General features: G+C 43.6%; 1 protein-coding gene across 5 annotated transcripts in view; it reads right to left on the bottom strand.

Moving 5' to 3' along the window:
- Positions 1-652: 652 nt before the first annotated feature.
- Positions 653-22,886, bottom strand: part of abca12 (ATP-binding cassette, sub-family A (ABC1), member 12) — an 86,599-nt gene continuing 64,365 nt past the window's right edge. For all 5 annotated transcript variants that reach the window (XM_069197085.1, XM_069197089.1, XM_069197088.1 and 2 more), the window contains 22 exons: positions 22,115-22,351; positions 21,699-21,840; positions 20,889-21,135; positions 20,696-20,785; positions 20,461-20,554; positions 19,330-19,457; positions 18,695-18,782; positions 18,478-18,586; positions 17,993-18,047; positions 16,165-16,342; positions 15,826-15,941; positions 13,849-14,023; positions 12,345-12,598; positions 10,789-10,990; positions 10,286-10,395; positions 9,670-9,820; positions 7,607-7,741; positions 6,574-6,677; positions 6,108-6,200; positions 5,583-5,688; positions 3,854-3,991; positions 653-2,915 (listed from right to left, as the gene is read on the bottom strand). In XM_069197085.1, coding sequence (XP_069053186.1) covers positions 2,820-2,915; positions 3,854-3,991; positions 5,583-5,688; positions 6,108-6,200; positions 6,574-6,677; positions 7,607-7,741; positions 9,670-9,820; positions 10,286-10,395; positions 10,789-10,990; positions 12,345-12,598; positions 13,849-14,023; positions 15,826-15,941; positions 16,165-16,342; positions 17,993-18,047; positions 18,478-18,586; positions 18,695-18,782; positions 19,330-19,457; positions 20,461-20,554; positions 20,696-20,785; positions 20,889-21,135; positions 21,699-21,840; positions 22,115-22,351 — 3,048 coding nt within the window. In that variant the 3' untranslated portion in view covers positions 653-2,819. The remainder of the gene's footprint in view (positions 2,916-3,853; positions 3,992-5,582; positions 5,689-6,107; positions 6,201-6,573; positions 6,678-7,606; positions 7,742-9,669; positions 9,821-10,285; positions 10,396-10,788; positions 10,991-12,344; positions 12,599-13,848; positions 14,024-15,825; positions 15,942-16,164; positions 16,343-17,992; positions 18,048-18,477; positions 18,587-18,694; positions 18,783-19,329; positions 19,458-20,460; positions 20,555-20,695; positions 20,786-20,888; positions 21,136-21,698; positions 21,841-22,114; positions 22,352-22,886) is intronic.

The following is a 22,886-nucleotide window of genomic DNA, read 5'->3' as shown; positions in this document are numbered from 1 at the left end:
CACGATACATGCCTGGACTCTTCAGGAATCAAGCAGCATTCCATGAGTAGTCCTGAGGGCTGTTTTTAAGGTCCAAGGAGGACAAGAAAAACAATAATAAGGCTTGTTTATTTCGGCAAAGAATTTATGCTTTTAATCCACTATGAATTGGAATTGGCAGCTTTCCAAGTCTATCTCTGAGGCAGTAAGAATTTGAAGTCTAGGCTGAATAACATTTTTATTTTCTCAAAAGCATACTGTTATTGGTTTCCCCAGCTTTCCGTGGTACAATGACTGCAGTACCTAAATGGAAGGCAAAGCAGGGATTTATCTTTTTTCGGTAACGATCAGTAGTGTGGGATGAGAACTACAGGGAGCTGCCCAAGGATAATTTATTACACACCCTGACACTTCATCCAGGTCTTCTATGGCCCAGTCTGAGTCTTCTGCATTAATCATGTGGCTGCTGTGATTTAAAACCATTATTCAGCTCTCTCTCCCACCCCCTCAGAAGTTTCGACACCTTGAGAAACGCAGAAACAAGTTTGGGAAGATGCAGGGGGTCTTTTTTGTAGAGGATGACTACATCATACTGGCACAGTGCCTGGCGTACTCTCAGCACGCACATAGTTCTGTGATCTATATAAAAAAATCAATGCCTAAGTCATATGGCTTGCATTTCATCCATCCTCAAGTTTATTTTGCATAATCTTTTTTTTTTTTGCAAGTGACATTTTTCGAACTGACAGATGGAGCCCACCTATAAATGCAGTCCAACGCCTTTTTGTTCAGACAGTTTTATTTTAGATTTAAGTCGGGGGCAAATGACATTGTGTGCAGTGGAATGTCTGACATTTTCTTAGAGCTGTGAGTCTGGGGAAGCTGCTATCTTGATTTCTTTTGCCTATAACAGTAGTGTGGGAGGATATTAGTGACAATGTAAACGTTAGGACCTTGGTCAGGCTAGCATTCACTAATAAATACTTGTAGGGCATCTTTGACTGCTCCCTGCAAAATTCTCAAAGGTGCCCCACCTCTTGGGATCTCCTCATATAGATACTGAGCCAGGAATGAGCTACGTTGCTGCAGACCAGCATTGCTGATCTCGTATGCATACCAGCAAGCCTGTAGGTGCCAGTGGTCATCTCTGCACATGTGTCTGTTTATTTCTTTAGCTTGTTCCAAACTGTTTTAGCTATTTTAAACAGGGCCTTGAAATCCCTTTCCCCATTCTCCCTCCACCTCCGTCGAGCTTGATACGGTTATAAAACCATGACGTGAATAATTCGGTTTAAAAAACAACGGTCTTGTAAAATTAAGCATACGCCCTAGTACATTTGTGCATTACAGCATATAAAAATATGCAGAAAGACATTTTTCCCTTCCCATAGGACTACAGTAGCAGGTTAGAATGATCATGAGGAAACCTAACCAGAAGACACGTATGCTTTGTGATGTGATTTCATCAGATGGCAACACAATTCCTCCAAGTCCCAAAAACAGCTGGGCATAGGTCGTTCACTCCACCCCCACTGCCTGTAAGAGAAGGGCTAATTGATCCTGACATAGCAGAGGAAACGCTTCCCCCAGGGTTGGGTTATTGTAGAAACAGGACATTACAGGCTCCACGAGATATTACAGGATTCTATTCTGAGCATAAGAAAGATGACTGATGAGAGAAGGCTTTCTACCCTTTGTGCTCTTCTGGTTGTATTCCAGTCTCATTGCCTGTACTGGCTGTACTGGGAACAACACTCCCTCCCAGGTTCGAAACTAAAGAAGGCTTTCGTGATGACCATCATGCCACTCATTTGAAGTGTCTATGGAGTTTATCCGGTGCTTTTTTTTCAGGACTGTAAATTTCCAAACCCTTTTTATTACAAGTCCTCAGAGGTCACAATGCTGACCATTGCTGTTGTTTTAAATAGAATCCACTGGGTTTTGGCTCAGTAATCATGCCATGTTACAAATGAATCTGGGGAAATGCCCGAATGTGTGAGAATATGTGCTACTTCACAGTGAGGGTCAGTAAGCTGACCTTGGGTATTGGTTTATCTGCTTTCACTAATGAAATGAAAACTTCCTTTTTACTATTTTTGTCCTTTCCGTTATAAAATAAAACACAACAATAGTTACATTTCAAGGAAAATAAATATTTCAGGAATTTCTCATTGTATATATACTGTATATATTCTGTAAACCATTTTCACATTCTGTTAGCAAATGTGCCTTTTCATCTCCTTTAGTTACATGTTTCACATAGAATGTTGCAAAAGAAAATTGGCAATGTCTCAGCATTGTTTAAACAACCACATTTTAAACCTGCACCTGAAATGCATTCACCAAACAGTGACAAACAAGTGCAGAACAAAGCCTTTTATAAATGAAAGTTCAAAACACTCAGAAATAAAAAAGAGATAAATAAATTAAAAAGTTTGATCTTTTTTTCCCCACATCTGTCTCATTAAAAAATGATCCTGGCAAGGAAATTGTTCTCATTTCTCATTTGAGACAATAGAGATTTTGGGAGGTATCATATTCCTACACCTCAGGAATGGAACCTGCTCAATCGTTGACAGATCAGTCAGAATAGCCTCCTTTCTTTTAGGCAAAAGAAGTCCTTTACTACAGCTACTATTGAAAATGATAAAATGCCTACTTCATTACCGTTGATCTTTCAAATTATAAAATGAGGTTCTTAAAAAATCTTGAATTACAAAAATAGGTCTTTATCAAGTATTGTGCAAGAATAAAAAGAAACGTCACAGAGACATTTTCACATGTGCAGCATAGCTTTGACTGTCCATACTGTGTGTGCAGTTGCAGGCACTGCTTCTGCTCTAAATGTTCACAAGCACTGTGGGATCTGTAGTCTCAGTTTCTGACCCGTTTGAGCTCCTCTTGTTTGTCTTGCCCATTGCAAAGTTAATGAAGACCTGCAGGAAAAAGAAATGGATTAGTCACTAATTCCTATAAAGGATTTGTAGAAATGTAAATGCTATAACCACATACTTTATGGAATGTGTTTTCTTTTTAATCTTAAAGCATGAGGCATTGGAAAGAGAAGAAAATGCCATGTCACAGTTTTTCAAGGTTTTCACTTCCTGTACTGTCATTTCATACCCAGGGCTCCAGATATTTCTAAAACTTTCTCACTTTGTGACATATGTCACTTTCTATAGTAAACAGGGCAGCTTTCTCAGCATCCCAAGAGGTGGTTTCTATTTCCTTTGATTCAAATTTGAATATTGGAATTTCTTCCAATTCTTTGCGTTCCTTTTAGTCCTTCTTAGTTTCATTCACAGCCGGGGAGTCTAGGGAGGGGTCTACTTTTCATGTGCCTGCTTCTGGGTCAGGTCACGCTGCAGGTGTCACGATCGTAACCCCTCCTCTTAAGAGCGCTCCAGCCCTTCCTCGTTTGTATCATTCCTGCCACCTGTTCCTTGTTTCTTCCCTGTTTCTGTTCGCCTTTAAAAGCCAGGCACTCACTTCACCCGGCGCTCTGCATCTGATCCCTGCATCGTGCGAGCCCGGGACCTGGTTGTGCCTGGCTCCGTTATGTTTTTAACTTCCTGCTCCTGTCCTTGTTCCCCCCGCTGGTCCCGTCCCGGCACCTGATTTTAATCTCCTGTTTGGACGGATTCCTCAGCCTTGGACCTTTTGCTTTAGTTTCTGGATTTCCCCTTTTGGATTTATTCTGGACTGTTCGCCTCGGCCACACCTCCCCGGATCACCACCACCGTATGGACACGCCCCCCTGTTTTCATCCCTGTTCCTGCATGACTTTTCCCTAGTGTATTCCTTCCTCATTATTCTGGATTGTGTCGTCCGCATAGGGTGCGGAAAGAACTGTTCGTTACAGCAGGCCTCTCACCTCATCCAGCGTGGTCTGGCTGACAGAGAAGTGTTTGATGTGCAAGGCTTCCTTGTTGGTCTCCAGCTTGTCGAAGATGTCTGCCACGCCTCCTGAAACCACCGGCACATGGTACTCCACCATTCCCAAGTGCTGATCCTGGGGAGGAAAGCCGGACAGTCACACCTGAGCACCTGGCTCCTTCTGCTGGGAGCGTGCGTTCTGCCATGAGCTTACATGAGTCTACTGGGTAAGAAATATTAATAATAATAATTCCTTACACTTATACAGCGCTTTTCTGGACACTCCACTCAAATTGCTTTACACGTAATGGGGACTCCCCTTCACCACCTGGATGATGCGACATAGTGCACCAGAATGCTCCCCACAATGAGAAGGAGAACAATGTAATGCAGCCAGTTCGTTGTTGGGGATTATTAGGAGGCCATGATTAGTAAGGGCCAATGGGAAATTTGGCCTGGACACCGGGGTTACACCCCTTCTCTGTTCGAGAAACACTCTGGGATTTTTAATGACCACAGAGGACCTCAGTTTTATGTCTCATCCGAAGGACAGCGCTTTTTTACAGTATAGTGTCCCCACTAACACCTCTTCCAGCAGCAACCTTAATGTTTCCCAGGAGGTCTCCCATCCAGGTACTGACCAGGCTCACACCTGCTTAGCTTCAGTGGGCTGCTAGTTGTGAGTTGCAGGGTGATATGTCTGCTGGCATAGAAATATTGTACTGTCTTAATCCTTTCAATCAGCATGTTTCGTTCGGTATATAGACAGATAATTCTATTGGATTTCTACTGGGATTTGACATCTTTTTTTGATGCTTTAACCATGTTTTTTTTGTGCCCCAGATTGCAAGCCGTGGTCTGCATTTTGCATCACAAAAAGTTAGCTTTCAGCTTTAGGGATGTTAGGTGTGGAACAAATGCTGTTGATGGCAAGGAACACCTGACAAGGGGTCAAGCGGTCAGTAGCTTTTCTGTAGCCAATAAGAAGTCTTGTAGTAGCGAGTGTGTCGTTTAAGAATTAATATATCCCAGTCAATTTGAATTAAAGATTGCTGAATAATAGGAGTGTTTTCTTCCACTCCCCCCGGCTAAGCAGCATTAATAAACAAGTTGCTCTAATCATGGAATACACTCGTGAGGGCTTTGAATAAATTGTAGAGCTCACGATTCTATCTGAGACATTTACACATCAGCATACATTTGGTGGAGAAACCACTTAACTCTGGAGTCACTTAGTCAGTCTGTATATCAGTCTCTATTCTGCCACAGGTACCTGCCAGAGAACTCACTCATTTTGAAAGCTTGGTGATATAAATGATCTAATGTTAAAACTTTTTGTCTTCAGAAGCCAGGATCGCAAGGCAATTATATCTAGCCCATTGGGACTTCTTTATCTACATGAACATGCAGTTAAGAATAGCTTCTATTTTCAGTCCCACTGATACATGCCTCATTGTTCTGATTTGGTTTAAGATTCATTAATTAGGATCTGACAGTTAATGAGGCATTAATTATATAGTACTTCATCTATCTTGTGCAGTGCAAAGGCATTAAATTTGAAGAATATAATTTAAAAGGGCAGGTGCCCTTAGGTTAGAGAGAGACAAGAGTGTTGACCATGCTTTGCAGCTGCAGATCACAGATGCAGGGGAAGAACTGTGCTTTTACCATGATCATTCCGTGTGGAGGACAAGCTGTGAAACATGTGCGACTGATGCTGCACCCACCTTCATGTAAGTGCTGGGGAAGTGAATCTGCATGAAGTTGGTGATGAGGTCCACGTCATGCATGCCCACAGAGAGGTACATTTTCACAGTGAAACCGCTCCCAAACCTTCAGTAAAAGATAGGAACATGCACTCCTTACATACTTCATATTTTCAGAACTGCTTCTGTCAAGAATGTCAATAAAATTAGGGACAGCAATGCCAAAGATCTGATCTACTGAATACTTTGGTGCAATTTTTTTAAAATGACCACTGTAATCCTTTAATTCCTGTTCTTTATTGTGTGAATTTTTAATTCTTTAAATTTTTATAGCACTAAAAAAGTAAAATACCATTACACGTGTTCATTCACAATGATTTTGTAAAGTTTAGGGATGCCTGGGATAGGAAATAGAAACAAATGAATGAAGAACTGTGATTCACCACAGAGAGTTAAGAGTCAATCAGGTAATTTAAGATCATGTGCAACCAGAAGGTGATTACCACTGTGGTATTTTCAGCATGTGCGAAGTGGGAAAATACGGACCTGCTCTTGATGTGCTGCAGAGAGCCCAGACACTTGAATTGTCCTTTCACCATGATGGCCAGTCTGGTACACACAGCTTCACACTCCTCCATGCTGAAAGACACCAGGAGACAGACAGCCATCAAAAGGCAGTTCTTCTGTTTAACTAATCTGGCTCATTAGTTGATATCTGGCACAGCTTTTGTGCTTCTAAATTAAGAGGAGTGAATTATTTCATTTTATGAAACTGAAGAACAATGCTCCAGTAAAGAAATAGGTATTTGAAATCCTGTTTTAAAGATCTCTTACACCCAGAAACTTGACGCAGGTTTGTGACTTGTCACTAGAAAGGTAAGGCTGAAACGTCTTGTCCTGATTTGTCAAGGCTTGCAGAAACAATTACCACGGTAACCTGAAAGGTATGTCAGTCTCCATATGTGGCACAAGAAGAAGTCCATGCCCATCAGGGGTGGAGAGCGCTTCGTACCTGTGTGAGGTCAAGACGACAGCAGTTTTGGCCTTGACCTCCTCGGAGATGATCTTCCAGAGATGACGTTTGGATTTGGGATCCATCCCCGAGCTGGGCTCATCCTAAAGCGATCACAGGAAATCACAGTGAAGAAAGAGCAACCACAGCAGATCTCTCTGCAATGATGGAAATGTTCAGGAGCACGGAGTTTGGTTTTCTCCACATGAAATCTGAAGGTATTACATTTCAGATTCCAAAATATTTTAATTGCAATATCACTGAACACAGAACATTTTATTCTGAGACAATTTTCCAAAGTTAATTGAAGTGCAAAATGTTTCAGCAGCAAATGTTTTCAAATTAGCTCTATGCATAGGGACACATCTATCCATGTTTCAGACTTTAAACCTGTTAATTCTCTTTTTAAATTAAATTACCAAAGTTATCACATGCAAAAATAAAAGACTGAGAAATTGAATTCAGGAGTAATTAGGATGCAATTCTCCACTGGTTAGGTTTTTTCCCTGTTTCGGCACACTTTTAGTTTACGAGCTGCAAATAATGCTTTATAAATATGTGGCAAGTAAACATATTAACACTAAAGTGACCACGCGTGTTATAATAAGCATTAAATCAATCATCGCAGGGGTCACGTTCTTAACACGTAATTAACACTGTTCATGTCTTGTTCATGTATTACATTTTATAAAGCATTTATAAATGGAGCTTGCAGACACTAAACCAGGGTTTCCAAGTCATGGTGACCCCCCAGTGCCACGCTAGCCTTAAATTTGAAACAATATGATTGATGACTTTTTTTTCATCATTTCTGTTGCTGATTGAATTTATTTGGTCAACTCAGTAGCCCAGGATCTCTCCATATGTAAGTGCTGAAAACACTAAAATAGCCCTAATTCATGACATTCTTAGTTCAATAAAAAAGCCGGGGTCACCAGCAGCAGGACTGTTAGCTGAAGTATTGCCCTTCCTCTGCGTGCCAGAAGGCTGCCAGCGGTTTGGGAAGGGCAGGGCGCCGTGGCGGTAGGCTCACCAGCAGGAGTATCTGTGGGCGTCCAATCAGCGCGATCGCGGTGGACAGCTTCCTGCGCATGCCACAGCTGTAGCGCTCCGAGGTCACGTCCTTGTGAGGCGCGAGCTCCAGCTTCTGGAGGAGGTGAGACACCACCTGACGAGGGAGAGACCCAGAAGGGGCTGGAGATGAGGCTGTGCATTCTCTGACCTTCCAGGCCGTTTCCAGAGATCGTTTGGTGAGATTTCAGGGCCAAGGAAGCTATACAGAGCCAATCACTCCTTGACCCCTCCACCCCCTTTTACATGGAGTTATAGAAGGTGGTAGTAACAGAGCTGCACACTACAGTGAGCTCCAGCAACCCTCCCTGAACAGCACAATACCCCTCACCCTTCCCTACACTGCTTCATATACAGTACAATACAACCTGCCACTATGTTCTATAATCAGAAAGAACTGATTACTTCCTTTTTTAAAGGCTGTAAGGGTAAAACATATTAATTGAGGCATATGAAACTGCTAGTAGTTCTTTTTACATTGGATACCAATATGCACACCACACTCATAATCATACAGAAATCCATATATAGTATACATATTACATAGTATATATAATATATACCCGTATATAGTGACCTATATTTATGTTCTCGTCTCCAGCTCCGCCCCAAGCAAATCAAATTTTTCAGGTTCAACAAAATCCATGCACCACTGAACTCTCAGCCTTGTACACCAATTTGGTTTAATGGACCGCACACAGTGCGTTCCTGTTGGAGTTCCCTGAGTAATTCTGTAGCACACATGTAAAAAGCCAATTCGGAAACTTCTTTTTCTGAAAAAAGGCCAGTGCAATGCAAACTTTGCTGAGTATTTGAATTGACTGCTTAGTCTGCGGATTCATTGTTCTGGGTGGACTCAATTAAAGCAGGAATATGCTGCATGCTGCCACTGTGAAATGTTTAAATTACCTTTATTATTGAATGCCCTAGCTGTTACCACAAGGATTTCAGAATGAGGTGTTTTCTTTAATTCAGGATGGAAAATTATTGTTTCTGAGAACTCGCTTTATATGTTCAACATTTTCAGAGAATTCTGAAGACAATGGGACAGGATGTTCTTAATTAAAAGGAACTGCTGATTAAAAAGTGGAAAAGCAAGCAGCTCGTATTTGTCTAAAAGAAAAGTGTTGTCAGTTTGAATGGCTGTTGCAGACAAGGTCAGTATTGAACATGCACTCCACTATTGCAGAGTGTATTTAATTCTCTGATTCAGTGACAAGAATGAGCAAACTTTCCACATGTCCCTTCAGCTCCTGTCTGGATCAATCGATGAGAAGAGGGAGAAGCATTGTTATTGACAGCAGTGCTGATAATTCAAAAGCAAAAAAAAAAAACAGTCCCATACATTTGGAATTTCTGAGCAATGTGTAGTAACTCGGGAATTTCTTAGTCATTCTCAAATCTTTGCTGCTTTTCAAGAAAAGATTCACATTCCCCCGGAGGAACATCAATCGACATTAGAAATTTTGGCAGCATGCAAAACCAATTTGATGTCTGTTTTTGGAGTTTGTAAATTACCGAGCTGAGCATACACTGGGGCATTCTAATTGCAGAGATTTTAATGGGAAGAACTGATACATTCTAATGAAATGTCCTCATTATAGAGATACTCCAAACATTACAATACAAGAAATAAACCTTTTTTTCTGTCTGTCTACTTAAACGTTAAGACTGTGTTGCACAAACTTGTCTCATTGGAAGACAAATTCCCCTAAACATGAAAACAACTGACATGCCTCTTCCAGTCCTGGGCCATCATCTCCTGTGTTGCAAGGTTAGCAGCCGTCATTAACGCCACATTCTCCTTCTCTCCCTTTCTCCCAACTATTACATCTACTTTTGAGCTGGTCAGAAGCAACCTTAAAGTCTCTTTCAGCCCAGAAATGGACTCATCCAGTAGTTCAATTATTTCAGTTACTTCATGGAAACCTCCTGTGCAAGATCCCTGACTGTGAGTGTCTAAAGGCCTATAGAGGTTTGTATTGTACTGTAAGACTGCCTGTGCCCGCTCTTGGCATGCCTTACTCTGCTGATGTGATGGCTGGAGATGCCTCGTATCCGGGCATAGAAGTACAGGTGCTCCTCTGCAGTCAGTAGGAAATCCAGCGCATCCACCTGGGGACAGTAGCCGATCTTGAGGCCCTCGTTGTAACTATCCGCAACGTTCACCAGTCTCCTGCAACCACAGCACACAGCTCCGTGAAGCAAAGTCCTCCTTGCTGTGCACGTACCCAACACCAAAACATTGATTCTTTTTTTAAGATCACTTTATTGGCCCTATACAATGTCTTGTTTTAGAAATTCGTCATACCCCAGCTTGCTCTCCATGAGACACACAGACAGGGAGAGAAGCTGGGGGTCAGAGCGCAGGGTCAGCCATTTATACGGCGCCCCTGTAGCAGTTGGGGTTAAGGGCCTTGCTCAGGGGCCCAATGGAGTAGGATTCCTCTGCCGGCTGCAGGATACGAACCGGCACCCTTCCAGCCACAGGCGCAGATCCTGAGCCACAGAGCCACTTTGTGAATAAATCATACAGATAAATAAAAGTCCATAGCAAAGTGGAGCAACTGGGGTATAGCAGTTCTGTCTGCTGGGGATACCCGAACCCACAACCCTTCAGTTATAAATAACAAAGGCTTACCCAGACTGGTCCCTGATGTGCACTGCCCCGTCAGTGGGCATGATTTCTCCTGTCAGTATTTTAAAGGTTGTGGTCTTCCCAGCCCCATTGACTCCCAGCAGACCGAAGCACTGCCAAACAGAGAAGACGTGGGGTTAAAGATACACCACTTACCTGCATAGAATACCTGTCCAGTGGAATCTTTCAAAAACCCTGGGGAGGCTTCACAGAAAGACAAACTTTTGATAAACCCAAAAGCATCACTTCAGTTTACTGCTGTAATCAATGTTTTTCCATCTTGCCTTGAAAATATATACTCAAAATCCCTACACAAGTTTTTGTTAACTTTTTTTAAGGCTAGACTGCCAGGGTTTTATTCAGTAAATTGGTAGCTCTTATGTTTGATGCTGTAACCAAGTGATTTTGTTTCCTATCACAGCAGGACATTACAGTCCTAGATGAATGTAAGGGGCAGCCTGTCATTTCCAAGTACAAAATTCCAGTCAGGTCTGATTGTGCCTCACCTCTCCAGCGGGAATGCCCACCGACAACCGTCTGACTGCGTGGACCTTCTTGCTCAGGTTCTGGTAAACCTTGTTGAGCTGGCTGACCTGCAACACATCAGAGCTGGCCCCCTGACTCTCCACACGGTGGCGCTCTGCCACCACATCTTCATCTTCATCCCTCTCCAACAGGTCAGGAACACTTCTCCGGCACAGCAGGCTCCTGTGTGATTAGAGAGGAGAACGTGGGTCACTGCACCACCCTAATCAGGAAGGCCCAACCAGGAATGTCAAGATAATAAATGCTTTGAGTAGGCCACGATGTTTTCTCAAGAGAACCCCGTGGACTGGGAACGGGAAGATGGCAGAAAAGGCAGGCGAACTTCAAGTAGGCTAGATTTCATATCATCTTTGAATTTCACATTTCGGCCCTTAACGCATGACACTGTCCATCTCCGTTGTGTAGACCAGCCCTCAGCTGTCACCTGAGAGTGTCGCTATGTACAGCGTTTCTGCTTCCGTGCACTTCGTTGAGTCATTCGTTTGGAACATCCGACGCAATGGGAAAATTGTTCCTACTGATCCAACAAGAGCTTGTGCAGCAGCAACCAGGTTTTGCTGAGATGTCTGCCCTCCACTAACTGACAAGGCCTTGGTTAGCCTCTGAGACCTGAGAAGGTGCGGCGTGAAGGTGGCGGAGAGAAAATGCTCTGTATCATCACTGAGAATTTAATCTCAAAGAAAAAGGATATAACAAAATGAAACAGAGCCTTGTTTGAAAACCTGCTTGAACGGTTTTGGAAAGGATACGTGGCATGCTGCTGCTGACACAGATAAAATCTCTATTGTGTTTTGCTTTTTCACATCGCAGCCTGATTCGGGGTGTTTAGTGATCCTCTGGTGAGAAGTGATGCCAGGGGCCAGGAGGGGGAGAAGTTGTTGTGATATACTTGTCTCTCCTTTAATCCGGCGTTTGAAAATTTAATAGTAATAGAAATCTGGTTTACAGGAAGAGAAAAGGCTGGGAGGTCTGAACGTTTGCTGTTGAACAGAGATGACTAACGATGCTTAAGAGAATCTCCTACCCTGCCAAACTAAGACTGAACCTAAACGTTTTGAGTGCACAGCAGGGAAGACTATGTGGGGACCTGACACAAGTATTCCAAATATATTCCAAATGAGAAAGTCAACCCTGCACACTTCTTCAAAACGGATAGTGGAACACGATCAAAAGAGTGCAAGTGGAGACAACATGGAAGTGCATTTAAATTGAGACCAGGGGCTGAATTATTTACCCAAAGTTATAAGGGAGTGTGGAACAAGCTACCCAGCCATGTTGTTGAAGCTGGTGCGCTGGCTTCTTCCAAGAAACCGCGTGGATCAATTAACTAGAAACTACCAAACAGGCCAGACAGGCTGAGTGGCCTCTTTTCATTTCTAAGCTTTCTTATGGTTTTAACTAAACTCCCAAAAGTGGCTTTCTCTTAACAGCGCTTGTTTTAGTAGGACAAGCAGTAATAGCTCGTCTCCATTGCTCCCATGCTGCATGTCTCAGGTCTCTCAAAACTCCAGCACACCTGATCTTGAGGAGCAGCCAGGTGTTCAACAGCAGGCGCAGGGCGGAGAACACCACAAACTGGATTGCCATGGAGACAAAAATCCAGCCCAGGACGTCCATCCTGAAGGGGTTTTTGTAGGCGTCCACCCCGTACAGCGCGAGCATCTCCACCTCCATCTGCAGCCGGGAGAGCTCCATCAGCCCATTCCCAAAGCTGAACTGAGGGAAGATCAGGAACACAGAGCTCAGCACGTCGTAGACCCGCTGGATATCCTGCAGGGGAGGCAGGTAGACACAGGAGAGTGGTCACACATGGGGAAGACATTCAAAGAGCTGTGCTTCAGGGCAAAACATACTTCATTCCCTCCAACAGATCACCGACGCTATTTAAATGGTAAACAAATTCTTTCTTCATTTTTGTTACTCTTTTACAATGGATTTCAGAATGCTTCTGAGCAAAGTTTGAACATCTGTCCTTGCACATACACTCTCTGTTTATACAAGATGCCCTGGCTACGTTTTTAGTTTGCTGTATAGAGTATTTATTTTATTTAAAAGGAGCATTGCTATGATTTATTCAAAATGTGGATAAAAGGTTCATTGTCATTCAAGGAAATCGAATTTAAAAAGAGATAAGCTGCCAATTCTTCCAGCTCTTCATTGAGCAAAGGCTGTGAAAATACAGAAATCTTTTTTTTCCTCTCACATGAATTACAATTGTTTATTGCATTTATGTAGTGTATTTCATTCCCCGAAGACGTTACACATTGAAGATGACCCACTGGACCACTGAAGTGTACCACCCACCTGGGTGATGTCTGGCAGCTGTTCTAGTCATGCTGAGATTGGAGGGAGAGGCGTGAATTCAATTTAGGGGCACTTTTATGGATGTAAGATTGCACACGCCCAGAGTGGAATTCAGCCTGGACTCCAGGGCTAACACCCTGCTTTTTTTAATTGTGCTATGGGTTCTGTAATGACCTAATAGACATTAAACAAAGCTCTTGACTCATCTGAAGAATGACATCACATATAATGGTGTCCTCAGTCACCATGCTGGGATATTGATTGGACAATTCTGGTCCAGAGGGACCCCCTGGTCTGCCAACACGATATATCTTGTTGAATCTTGGTTTTCCCTAGAAGTCTCCCATCCCAGTACTGACCAGGCTCGGCCTTTCCTAATTTATGGAGTCTGACAAGATCAGGCTAGATGGTGGTTAGACCACCTCTCAACCACCCAGTCAAGCAGACAGACACAGGATTAGGAGGTGGTTATTGGTTTTCAGGACTGGCTTCAAACTTTCCCAAAATTGTCATTATTGGCAACTTTGAACAGTCTGATCAAAGCATGATAGATGACAGAAATGCATGATACAAATTAATCCATTACATTTTTACTTCTCTAGAAACTTTGACTGGGAAACATAACAAATGCATGAGTAGTGGAACAAAGTCTGTCAGGTCATCTAAATGCGGGTCTATCTAAATGTTGATCTTTGCTCCTCTCTCACTCTGCTCACCTTCGGATCGCCACGCCCGTTCACCTGGTTGATCTGCATGAGGAAGTACACAACAGAGGTGGAGATGATGGTGTTGACGGCGATGAACAGGTTGATGCACACGTAGCTGATGAAGGCCATCTCTGTGTCCTTGAAGGTCCCAGCCAGCAGGTACATCCATGGGAAAGTGGCCAAACTGTAAGGGGGTAGGGCGAAGATCATATGGTCATGACATGCATGGTTTTGCAGAAGAGGAAATGACACATCCTCATTGATGCAGACCTGGGTATTGCAGAGCTCTGGTAGGAGGGGTCAGAGGTCAGAGAGAATCTGGATCTGCTCTCCAGGGTACATGGGACAAGGAAAGGAGACAGAAGCCTGGGGATCCCACTACTTTTAGCACTCTCTAACTGTACAGGGAGTTTTCCATATAAGGGAGTGGAAAGGGAGGAGGAAAATAGTTGCAAATATACTGTATATGTGGAAACCTTCAAGGAAAAAATAAAGAGGAAAGAATACTGAAAATCAAAAAAGATGCAGAGTTGAGTAAAAAATATCTTCAGGCTGAACAATTGCCATTATCTATCTTATGCCTTTTTCCCGTCCTCTTGCATGATGATATGTTTTGGCTTGATGAAGCACCTCTCTCCTGCTCCCAGTTCCAGAGACTCACTGTTTTATTCATGAAGCTGGGTGATTGAGGTACAGGGGTCAGGTGAGGCATTGCGGTTAAACAGTGCCAGTAAGAGAGGCTGATGGGACATCATGCCTCAGAGCCAGGCTCTGAACAAGAGCAATTAAACATTTCCAGGTGAGTGCAGACAGCTTGTATGCTTCTATTGTTATTTATTGCCTGGGAATTACTTTGTGTTTGATGAATGGTAAGAGCTGTGCTGAGGTTGTCTGAAATTGGGGGCTACTCGAGATTTGTTTCAGTATTATTAAAAGCCAAGTGTTTTTGAACTGATTAAAAACCAGGAATCTTTTTTTCCTTTTTCCTTTTAAAACAATTATGTCCTGTTACCATGAGGCTGCTAATGGAATGTCCTGAGGATGGATTATTGCTTTCAGGGAGGCTTCATCTCCGTATATTAAGAAGAGCTGAGATGTGATGCAGTACAGTGGATTTCAACTTCATCACAAAATGTGTTAAAGGAACTCATAAATTATCCATAGTACACCTGCACTGTCCATTCTGGGTGATTCTGGGTAATTTCCAGGCAATAAACAACAATAGAATGTCTAATGTGGTGCCCATCCATAACAAGGGTGATAAAACTGAATCACATCATTACAGACTAATACGTCTGACTTCTCTTATATGTGAGATTATGGAAACAATTATTATAACTAAATTAGAGAAACACCTATAGTACATGGAAATCAGATTCTTGGGAATAGTCAGACAAGCAAAACTCTGTGAGTTTCTGGCGTAATGAAATGTACATTGAAGTATACAGGAACTTGCCACAAGTAGTGGGTGTACCTCCTGGTTTGGATTGGGGGATAAGGAAAACTGAGGCAGACTTTATGTGTGCGTGTTTCTTAATGCAAGTAGGAAACGGGTGATACCTGTTCTCTTTGCGTTACTGTGTATGATTCTGTTTTTTGCACAACAGCCCTTTGCCTTGTGGAACATGAAAGGCACAGGCCGCCAAACAAAAACCAATACGTGGTGGAGGTGAGGTGCTCTGTATCAGGGGTTCCCAGTCCGGGACCTGGAGATCCTGCTGGTTTTTGATCCAGCCGAGCTCTCAGTTACAGAAATGAACCTTTATTTGGCTCTATATCAGGATTCATTGGAACTGTTTGACTACTTTCAGCTCTGAAACATGTCGGAGGTCGTCTTTTAGCTACGGCATTTAATAACTAAAATTAAATCCCAAAAATGTCTGTGCGGAAAAGAAAACCACTTGCGAATATTCCACTCTAGCACTTAGCGCGACAAAGGCTTTGGTTAGGCGAGGAAGGGCGGCAGGAATTGGGGTCGGCACTCACCCAAACAGCACCAGCAGCAGCGACACGGCGCCCAGGTTGTACTGGCTGTTGAAGGCTGGCAGCTGGAAGGCAGCGATCACGGCGACGGACACAGCCACCGGGAACAGGTACAGGGTCTGGAGGGAGACAGGGAGAGGCACACTCACACAGCCACCCACACTGCAAGAGGGTTCCCACTTCTCACTTCCTTCTGAGTGAAAAAAGAGGCTTTTCAATGCTGCATTCCTTCAACTCCTGACCGATTTAAGGTGCTTTTGTTCTCCGGGCTCTCAGAGTGACTCATTGTGATCTATCATTTCGGGGGTGGGGGCAGGATTTCGGGGGTCTGGAGTGCAGTACCATGTCGTAGAAGAAGTTGACGATCCAGTAGAAGGGCTCCCCGATGCCAGAGATGTGCTGCAGCCTCTTGGCCCCGCTGTGGTGCTCCTGCACCTCGTAGACGACGAAGCTGGCGGTCATGATGGAGTACCCAAGGAGGATGCACAGGGCCACCAGGGTGTTCACCAGGTTCCGCAGGCTGATGAGGAAACAGGGCCGCGGGGGCGAGGACAGAGGGTCAGAGACAGAAGGAGCAACACAGACTTGCTGCGTTTAAGTGAGACCTCCGCAAGCAAGCACAAAGGAAATTTTCCAGTTTTCCAACAAGGGCACTGTGACAAGGACCCCCACCGAGATTTGATCAAGGCCACTCACAGCTCACAGGCAGCTGCAGTCTCACTGAACGCTTTCAAGAAGCTGATGCTGCCTTCTGTAAGAGGCTCAGTGCACGTCCCATAAACACAGACATCAATCCTGAGCCTTTACTGTACTGTACATCAGGCCAAGAATAACACTTAAGGCTAGAAGGCCCAGACGTGCTTGCACCCTCTAGCACCAGGCTTGACCTTAGACATGTTTGCACCTTGTCTGTTTCGATCTTGTAATTTCAACATACCTGTAGTTGTCTTTCCCCCTGTGTCAACTCATGCTAATGCCAACTTTTTGAATTTACAGCTAACCAGGGGAAAAATGGAGAAGGAGGATTTTAGCAAAATGCACAAAGATGGAGTTTTCCCAAACTTCTTTGGCATGCTATGAATCCTCTTGTCGAGGCAATATATCACTCCTATTATGATTATTCCTGGGAAAGGGGTCAGGGGAAGAAAGAGTAGGGATGGGCTTATGGGGCATAATGGAAGGCAAGAGGGGTGGAAAGAGAATATCAACTGCAGCACCGTGAGAGAAGTAGGACAGAGAAAAGTTTTGTCGAAGATGATATATGTTTCGCAAAACTCCGAAGACACATCTGAATCCTATCAGGAATATCCTGCTGTTTCTGCTCCCCAGGGCCAGATTAATGCTGCTTTTCTTCAGAGAGGCTGAAAATCTACTGGAGAGAGGCGGACTAGACAGGACTCTGGGCTGCTTATTACCAAGTGGTGATATGGTTACTCTATGGGAATGAGCCTCCTCAGAGCAGCTGGTATCTGAGTCGGGTGACAAATTGTAAAATACTGTCGCCGAAGATTCTAAAAGCAGAAGAATCATGAATCAATCTCTGCATGTTGGAAAGGTCTTTCAGGCTTTTAAATATTTCTTGTATTCAGCCAATGGCAGTATTGTAAATGGCTGTTAACTTATTATTGGGAAAAGTATTGAAAGAAAGCAATATTTGTTTTTTTCACAGGGATAGGAAAAAAAAAGCAATCTAAGACAAAATAATGATTACAAATTCCCACGCCACCAATATTTATAAAGCTGAATATTACACACTTCTTTGTTGATTCTCAACAAGCATCACGAACTGGAACAGACCTAATCTAGGAGAATTAGACCTTAGGAGAATTCGAAAATACAAATCCCTGTGCCAATTCTGTGCTTATCCATCTGTTTAAAAGACAATTAAAATAGATTAGGACTGGTAAAGCCCTCATTCTCATGAGTTTCTGGTTGCAGGGACTTGACCAAGAAAAACACAACATCCCAACGCAGCCTTTGCTACCTCATTGCTACAGCAATACACCAGTTACTGCCAAAACCCTCAAGCGACATGACTTGAAAGTGTGAAAACAAAGTTTGCAATCAATGAAAGGATCTTAAATAATCACACCGTTTGCAGTAGATTAAATCTGTGCAGTAGTGTGGGAGACACAGAAAGGGCCTGCCCAGTGGGCTGCCATATACTTACATGACATCGTCATTCTGCACCTGGCCAGGGTAGGGGTGGCTGAACACTGTGATACCTATAGAGAAAACACAACTCACTTCAATATCAGAAGTTCACAAAGAGACCTTCTGTTGCATTTTTAATCATCAGACGAGTGCTGTAATTAACTGGAAAAAAGTACTGTATGTGGCTGAGAAAATGTGGATTTCTTTTAAAAGCCCATGATGTATATGTGCATTAGCATAATTGTTTCCTTGTTTATGAGAGGAAACTATATTCATCTCCCTGTAAGATAGAAGTGAATATATCTAGTATGGTTCTTGGAATGCACTTTGGCGTATTTTTTTTATTACAGACCACAGTGCACATGCTTTCTGTAGTATTAGAGGTAGCCTGTATCAGTGTGCATGTACAGTCCAGGGTAAAAGTATTGTGGATGTACCAGAGAAGTGATTATGCCACCACCGCATTTCTGGCGGGCTAAGAAGACGAGTTGGAGGTCTCACCGTATTTCTTTGGATCTACGTCAGAGGGCAGGTTAGTCCTCAAGATGAAGTTGTTCAGACTGTTGAGGAAAGCAGGCATCGTGTGATAACCTTCTGGATTGTACCACACCTGGGAAGCAAAAGTAAAAGATACTTGTAATCTACTTTTCCAACCCAAACAATCTGAAAATTCTGGAGACAGACACAGATACTGCATAAGAACTGATGATCTCCTTACCTTGGTCAAGGTTCGGTTTTGGGGCTTTTGCACCATATCCATCCTGAGGTCAGTGGGAAGGGATGCCCCAAAGGACCAGCCCCCATACCTGAGACAGAAAAGATACAGGAGGTCAGCAGAGTCACTCCTGAATAGATCCTCGCTCGTTTAAAAAAGCTAAATTAGGTGTATTATACTATAGTAACGCTGAACAAGCAATGGCTAATATAACCATTATTAGTGTAGTACTGAATTGTATTGAACACTGTATTGAATGCTAAAATAGAATTAATCAGAAGTAGTGAATAGAGCATTGGAAATCACCTACTTTTGGCTGGAAAACATTTTTTTTTTCATTTCAAATGTCATAAACTCATTAATTTCTATCCAAAACAGTTCCCCCCAGATTAATTTACTGAAAACCCAAATTACCAGTGAAAAAAAGTCATTCATCTTCCCTGGCGAGCAATACTACATCTGATCTACAGTAACAGTGCCGATTAACATACACAGCACGGTCCGAGTTATCACCGTATTCCCACATAGTTTTAAAACGTAGCTTTTAACCCAGGCCAAAGAAAAGAAATCAGGAAATGTGGAATCGCAGCAAGGAAACAAGGAGAGAAACAAGCTGGCACAGGGTCTGCTGTACTGACCTGTCTTGGATAAAATTGTTGGCAGTTAACAAGAGGTACTTCTCTATGTTGACATTTGTCAGGTTGTAGACGATCTGGGATGATGGATTCCTCTTGCTGGGGGGCTCAAAGTTGAACCTGGGGCAAGTCTGAGGAAGAATACATGGGCAAACGTACTGAGATGTGCAAGACTGAACCAACAGCCCTGAGAGGGGTAAGGGATTTGGGTAAAGCTGTGCTGGAATATCATTTCGAATCCCTTAGAAGTTAATATAAACTATATGAGATGTACAGTATATATATAGGAACAAGTAATAGGTTTATTCCATGCTGAAAAAAAGAAGAAAGAAAACACAACGTTTCGGCCTTGGAGAAATGTTGTGTTTTCTTTCTCCTTTTTTTTCAGCATGGAATAAACCTATTACTTGTTCCTTTGCAGCCTACGCATGCTGACGCAGCTACCCACCTGAACTACTACAGTATATACAGTATATAGCTGTATATAAGATATATACTTTATATAAGATTATATTGTTAATAAGTTATGTAAAGGGGTTTGAACTGGGTATTGCACACTCGGCTGAAGTGATGAAAATGTGATATTTAAGAAGGAAATTGCAACTTTTTTATTTCAAAAGGTCCTTTAACCTTAATAGCGCTGTTACTGTACGAAACTGTTGTGCAGAGATTCTAATGGCTTCTTACAGATCCCTAAACTGAAACGTTACTGCCTGCTCTCTGTTGGTAGACTTCTCTCCCGCACTTCTGTTTCATCCCATGTGGAACAAAACCCCTGGAGAAATATCGGGACAGTTCTAGCAAGCTCAGCAGACTCATAAAACGCCTCTTCCATGTCATCTGGACCATGCATTCTTCTCAAAGCCCAAACAGATGTGCGATCATTTTTAATCCAGATCCAGTTTTATTCCAGCAAGCTCTGACGATATGAAAGTCACACAGGGAAGACATCTTGAGTAAAGAAATCTCCAGCAGGTCCAGCACAGTGGATCTTCAGCTCTTCATCTGTCAACTTCTATATTTCCTGCAAAGCGCCCTCAAAACTAACTTTAAAAAATTACCAGTGACATACAGTACTGGGTTCAGTGGGCGCTGCCACTGAGCAGTGTTTACACCGAGCAGTGGGCCTCTCACCTGTACAGTGCTGGTGCATTCACAGATCCCATTAGGAAGGGACATGTTTCCACTTCTGGTCCAGTCACCCAACTGGCTGTCTTTCAAACAGTATCTGATGGAGAAATCACAGCAAACACAGTAGAACACATTGAAACCAAATATATGTGTTATGGATTTACACTGTTTCAATAAATCCTAGAAGCATGCCGGGTATGGCAGAGCAATAGTTAAGAGGGAACAGCGGGATACATACTGACTGGCCGGGTTCTCGAGGCACACGTTGTCTATTCCAGGGAATGACATCATGGTGTTGACCAGGGGACTGGAGCTGGGGTTGTCGTTGCTGTTGAGCGGATAACATCAGGTTATGGATGAAGACTGTGCAGCTATTTCCTAATACTAAAGAGTGGTGGTGTGGATTCTGAAAATGCTGCAGGGCGTCTGACCTGAAAAATGCATATTGTTGGCCATCAGGGTACAGTGCTGGGGAGAGCCTCAGCTCAGGGAAGTCCTGCAGGTTGCTCTTGATGGTACCCAGGCCCATGGCAGCAATGACGAACAGGACGGGCAGCAGGATTTGAGAAATGAGTCCCTTCCAGTTCCGGCGCGAGTGGTGTAGCCGCTTTATCAGCATAGCTAGCACACACTGACCAATCAGAGCCAGCCCTTCCACAGAGGCGGAGCCTGTGAGTGCTGGGGGAGGGGCATCAAAAAGAGAAATAGATGTAAAGCTGGGAACTGCCCAGTGCAAAAGCCATTCATCCTTTCATCCTCATTCCTGGTAAAAATGTTTTTTTCAGCAAGTGCTATGCTGCCTTCCACATTACATATTCATCAGGTAGAAGAAGAAAACTAGCAGGAAACTGATTTAATAGTATGTAAAGAGACAGAAATGCCAAACACTTCATAACAGCATTAAAATAATTTTGAAGTACTTCAAGTAGGCAGCTGTGTCTGCATGCAAAGGAACAAGCAAATGTTCATTCTATGCTGAAAAGAGAAGAAATGAAACACATTGTTTCGACTGTGGAGCTTTCTTAAGGTGCTTAAAATAATTTTGCAGCTTTTACACCGATGCTAAAAGAACTGTCAAAAGAACTTGGGTTTCTGTGTGTTAACTTTATCATGGATTACAACAAAGGTGTGAGACTCTATAGTTTACATAGTTGCTTCAGGTACGGAAAATGAAAAGGATATCTGTGTGTGTGGCAGGGTTCTTCTGGTCGTTTTGTGACCAGTATGTCGCGAACACACACCCTCTTTGTCGCTGACGGTGTAGCTGCTGGATGTAGTCTCTTCTGGCATCCCATCACTCTCAGCTGCCAGGTCTATCACCCGTTTGGTCCGCGACCAGGCCCGGCTCTCCTCTTCCTCATCGCCCGTCAGCTGCAGGAAGACCTGCCGAAACACACACACGCATAGCGCCACCTTGAGGACATCCCACTGGCACAGAAGGCAATTATTTATCCCACTCATCCTCACCACACAGAGGTTAAATGAACTTTTAAGCATGTAGATGGTGGACATGTGTGCTTTTAAATAACTGATTTAAAAACTCTGGATATGCCCCTGTATTTCCTTTACTGGATGTTACCCTCTGTTTTGAAACTGTGTGTCCTGAAGGCTGAATGAGTGTTCAGAGTGTGTGGGTGGGGGGTCTGAAAGTACCCACCTCCTCCAGTGTGGTGTCAGAGATACCGTAGCAGCCCAGCTGGAGGGTGTCCAGGTTCTTGTCCAGACTCGTCAGCAGGGACCGGTAGTCCTCGGCATTTTGAGAGCTGAAGGGAGGCAGGGAATAAACCACATCGCCCACCTCCCCCTCCTTCAGCCAAGCTTCCGGGAGGTGGGACTTGATGAAGGCGCTCACTTCCTCACTGTTAAACCCTGCGTCCGAGCCTGGGGTCTCCGCCTGTCGAGATAGGGGGTGTAGGTTTCTGTCATTTCGGGGTGTGCTGTGCAAACAACCGCCGCATTCATGAAATAACCTGACAGCTCGGCAGAGTAAGGCACACCCCTGTCTCACATATATGGAAATCTGTATGAAGGATCAAAAGGTCAACTTCAGTAGATGTGCTTCTCCATTCACTGCCATGGCTTCTTCTCCAGCTCATCTTTGAAATGCCAATCAGAGTAAGGGTAGGTTTCAGAATACACAAGGTGCTTGTGAACATTGGTGTGTAAATCAGAAAATCACTCTTACGGTGTGATCTCTGGGAGCCCTCTCTGTTACAAAGTAAACCTGTTTTCAAACCTTCACTGAACTGCGTAGTGACTCCTGGCATCCCTGCCAAGGCATCAGGGATGGAGGGAACAGCTCTGGAAGCCAGGGGAGACCTTGAGAAATGTCCACCCTGCCAGGTGGGCAGCCAGAGAACAGGGGATGTGCAAATGAAAGGGCGGCAAGGGACAGACAGGGAGGGCAGACTGAGAGGGAGGGAGCAGAG

This window comes from Lepisosteus oculatus, chromosome 12, assembly GCF_040954835.1.
Source record: "Lepisosteus oculatus isolate fLepOcu1 chromosome 12, fLepOcu1.hap2, whole genome shotgun sequence".
NCBI lineage: Eukaryota > Metazoa > Chordata > Actinopteri > Semionotiformes > Lepisosteidae > Lepisosteus > Lepisosteus oculatus.
The sequence above is the reverse complement of the archived record's forward strand: the minus strand, read 5'-3'. Positions and strand labels throughout refer to the sequence as shown.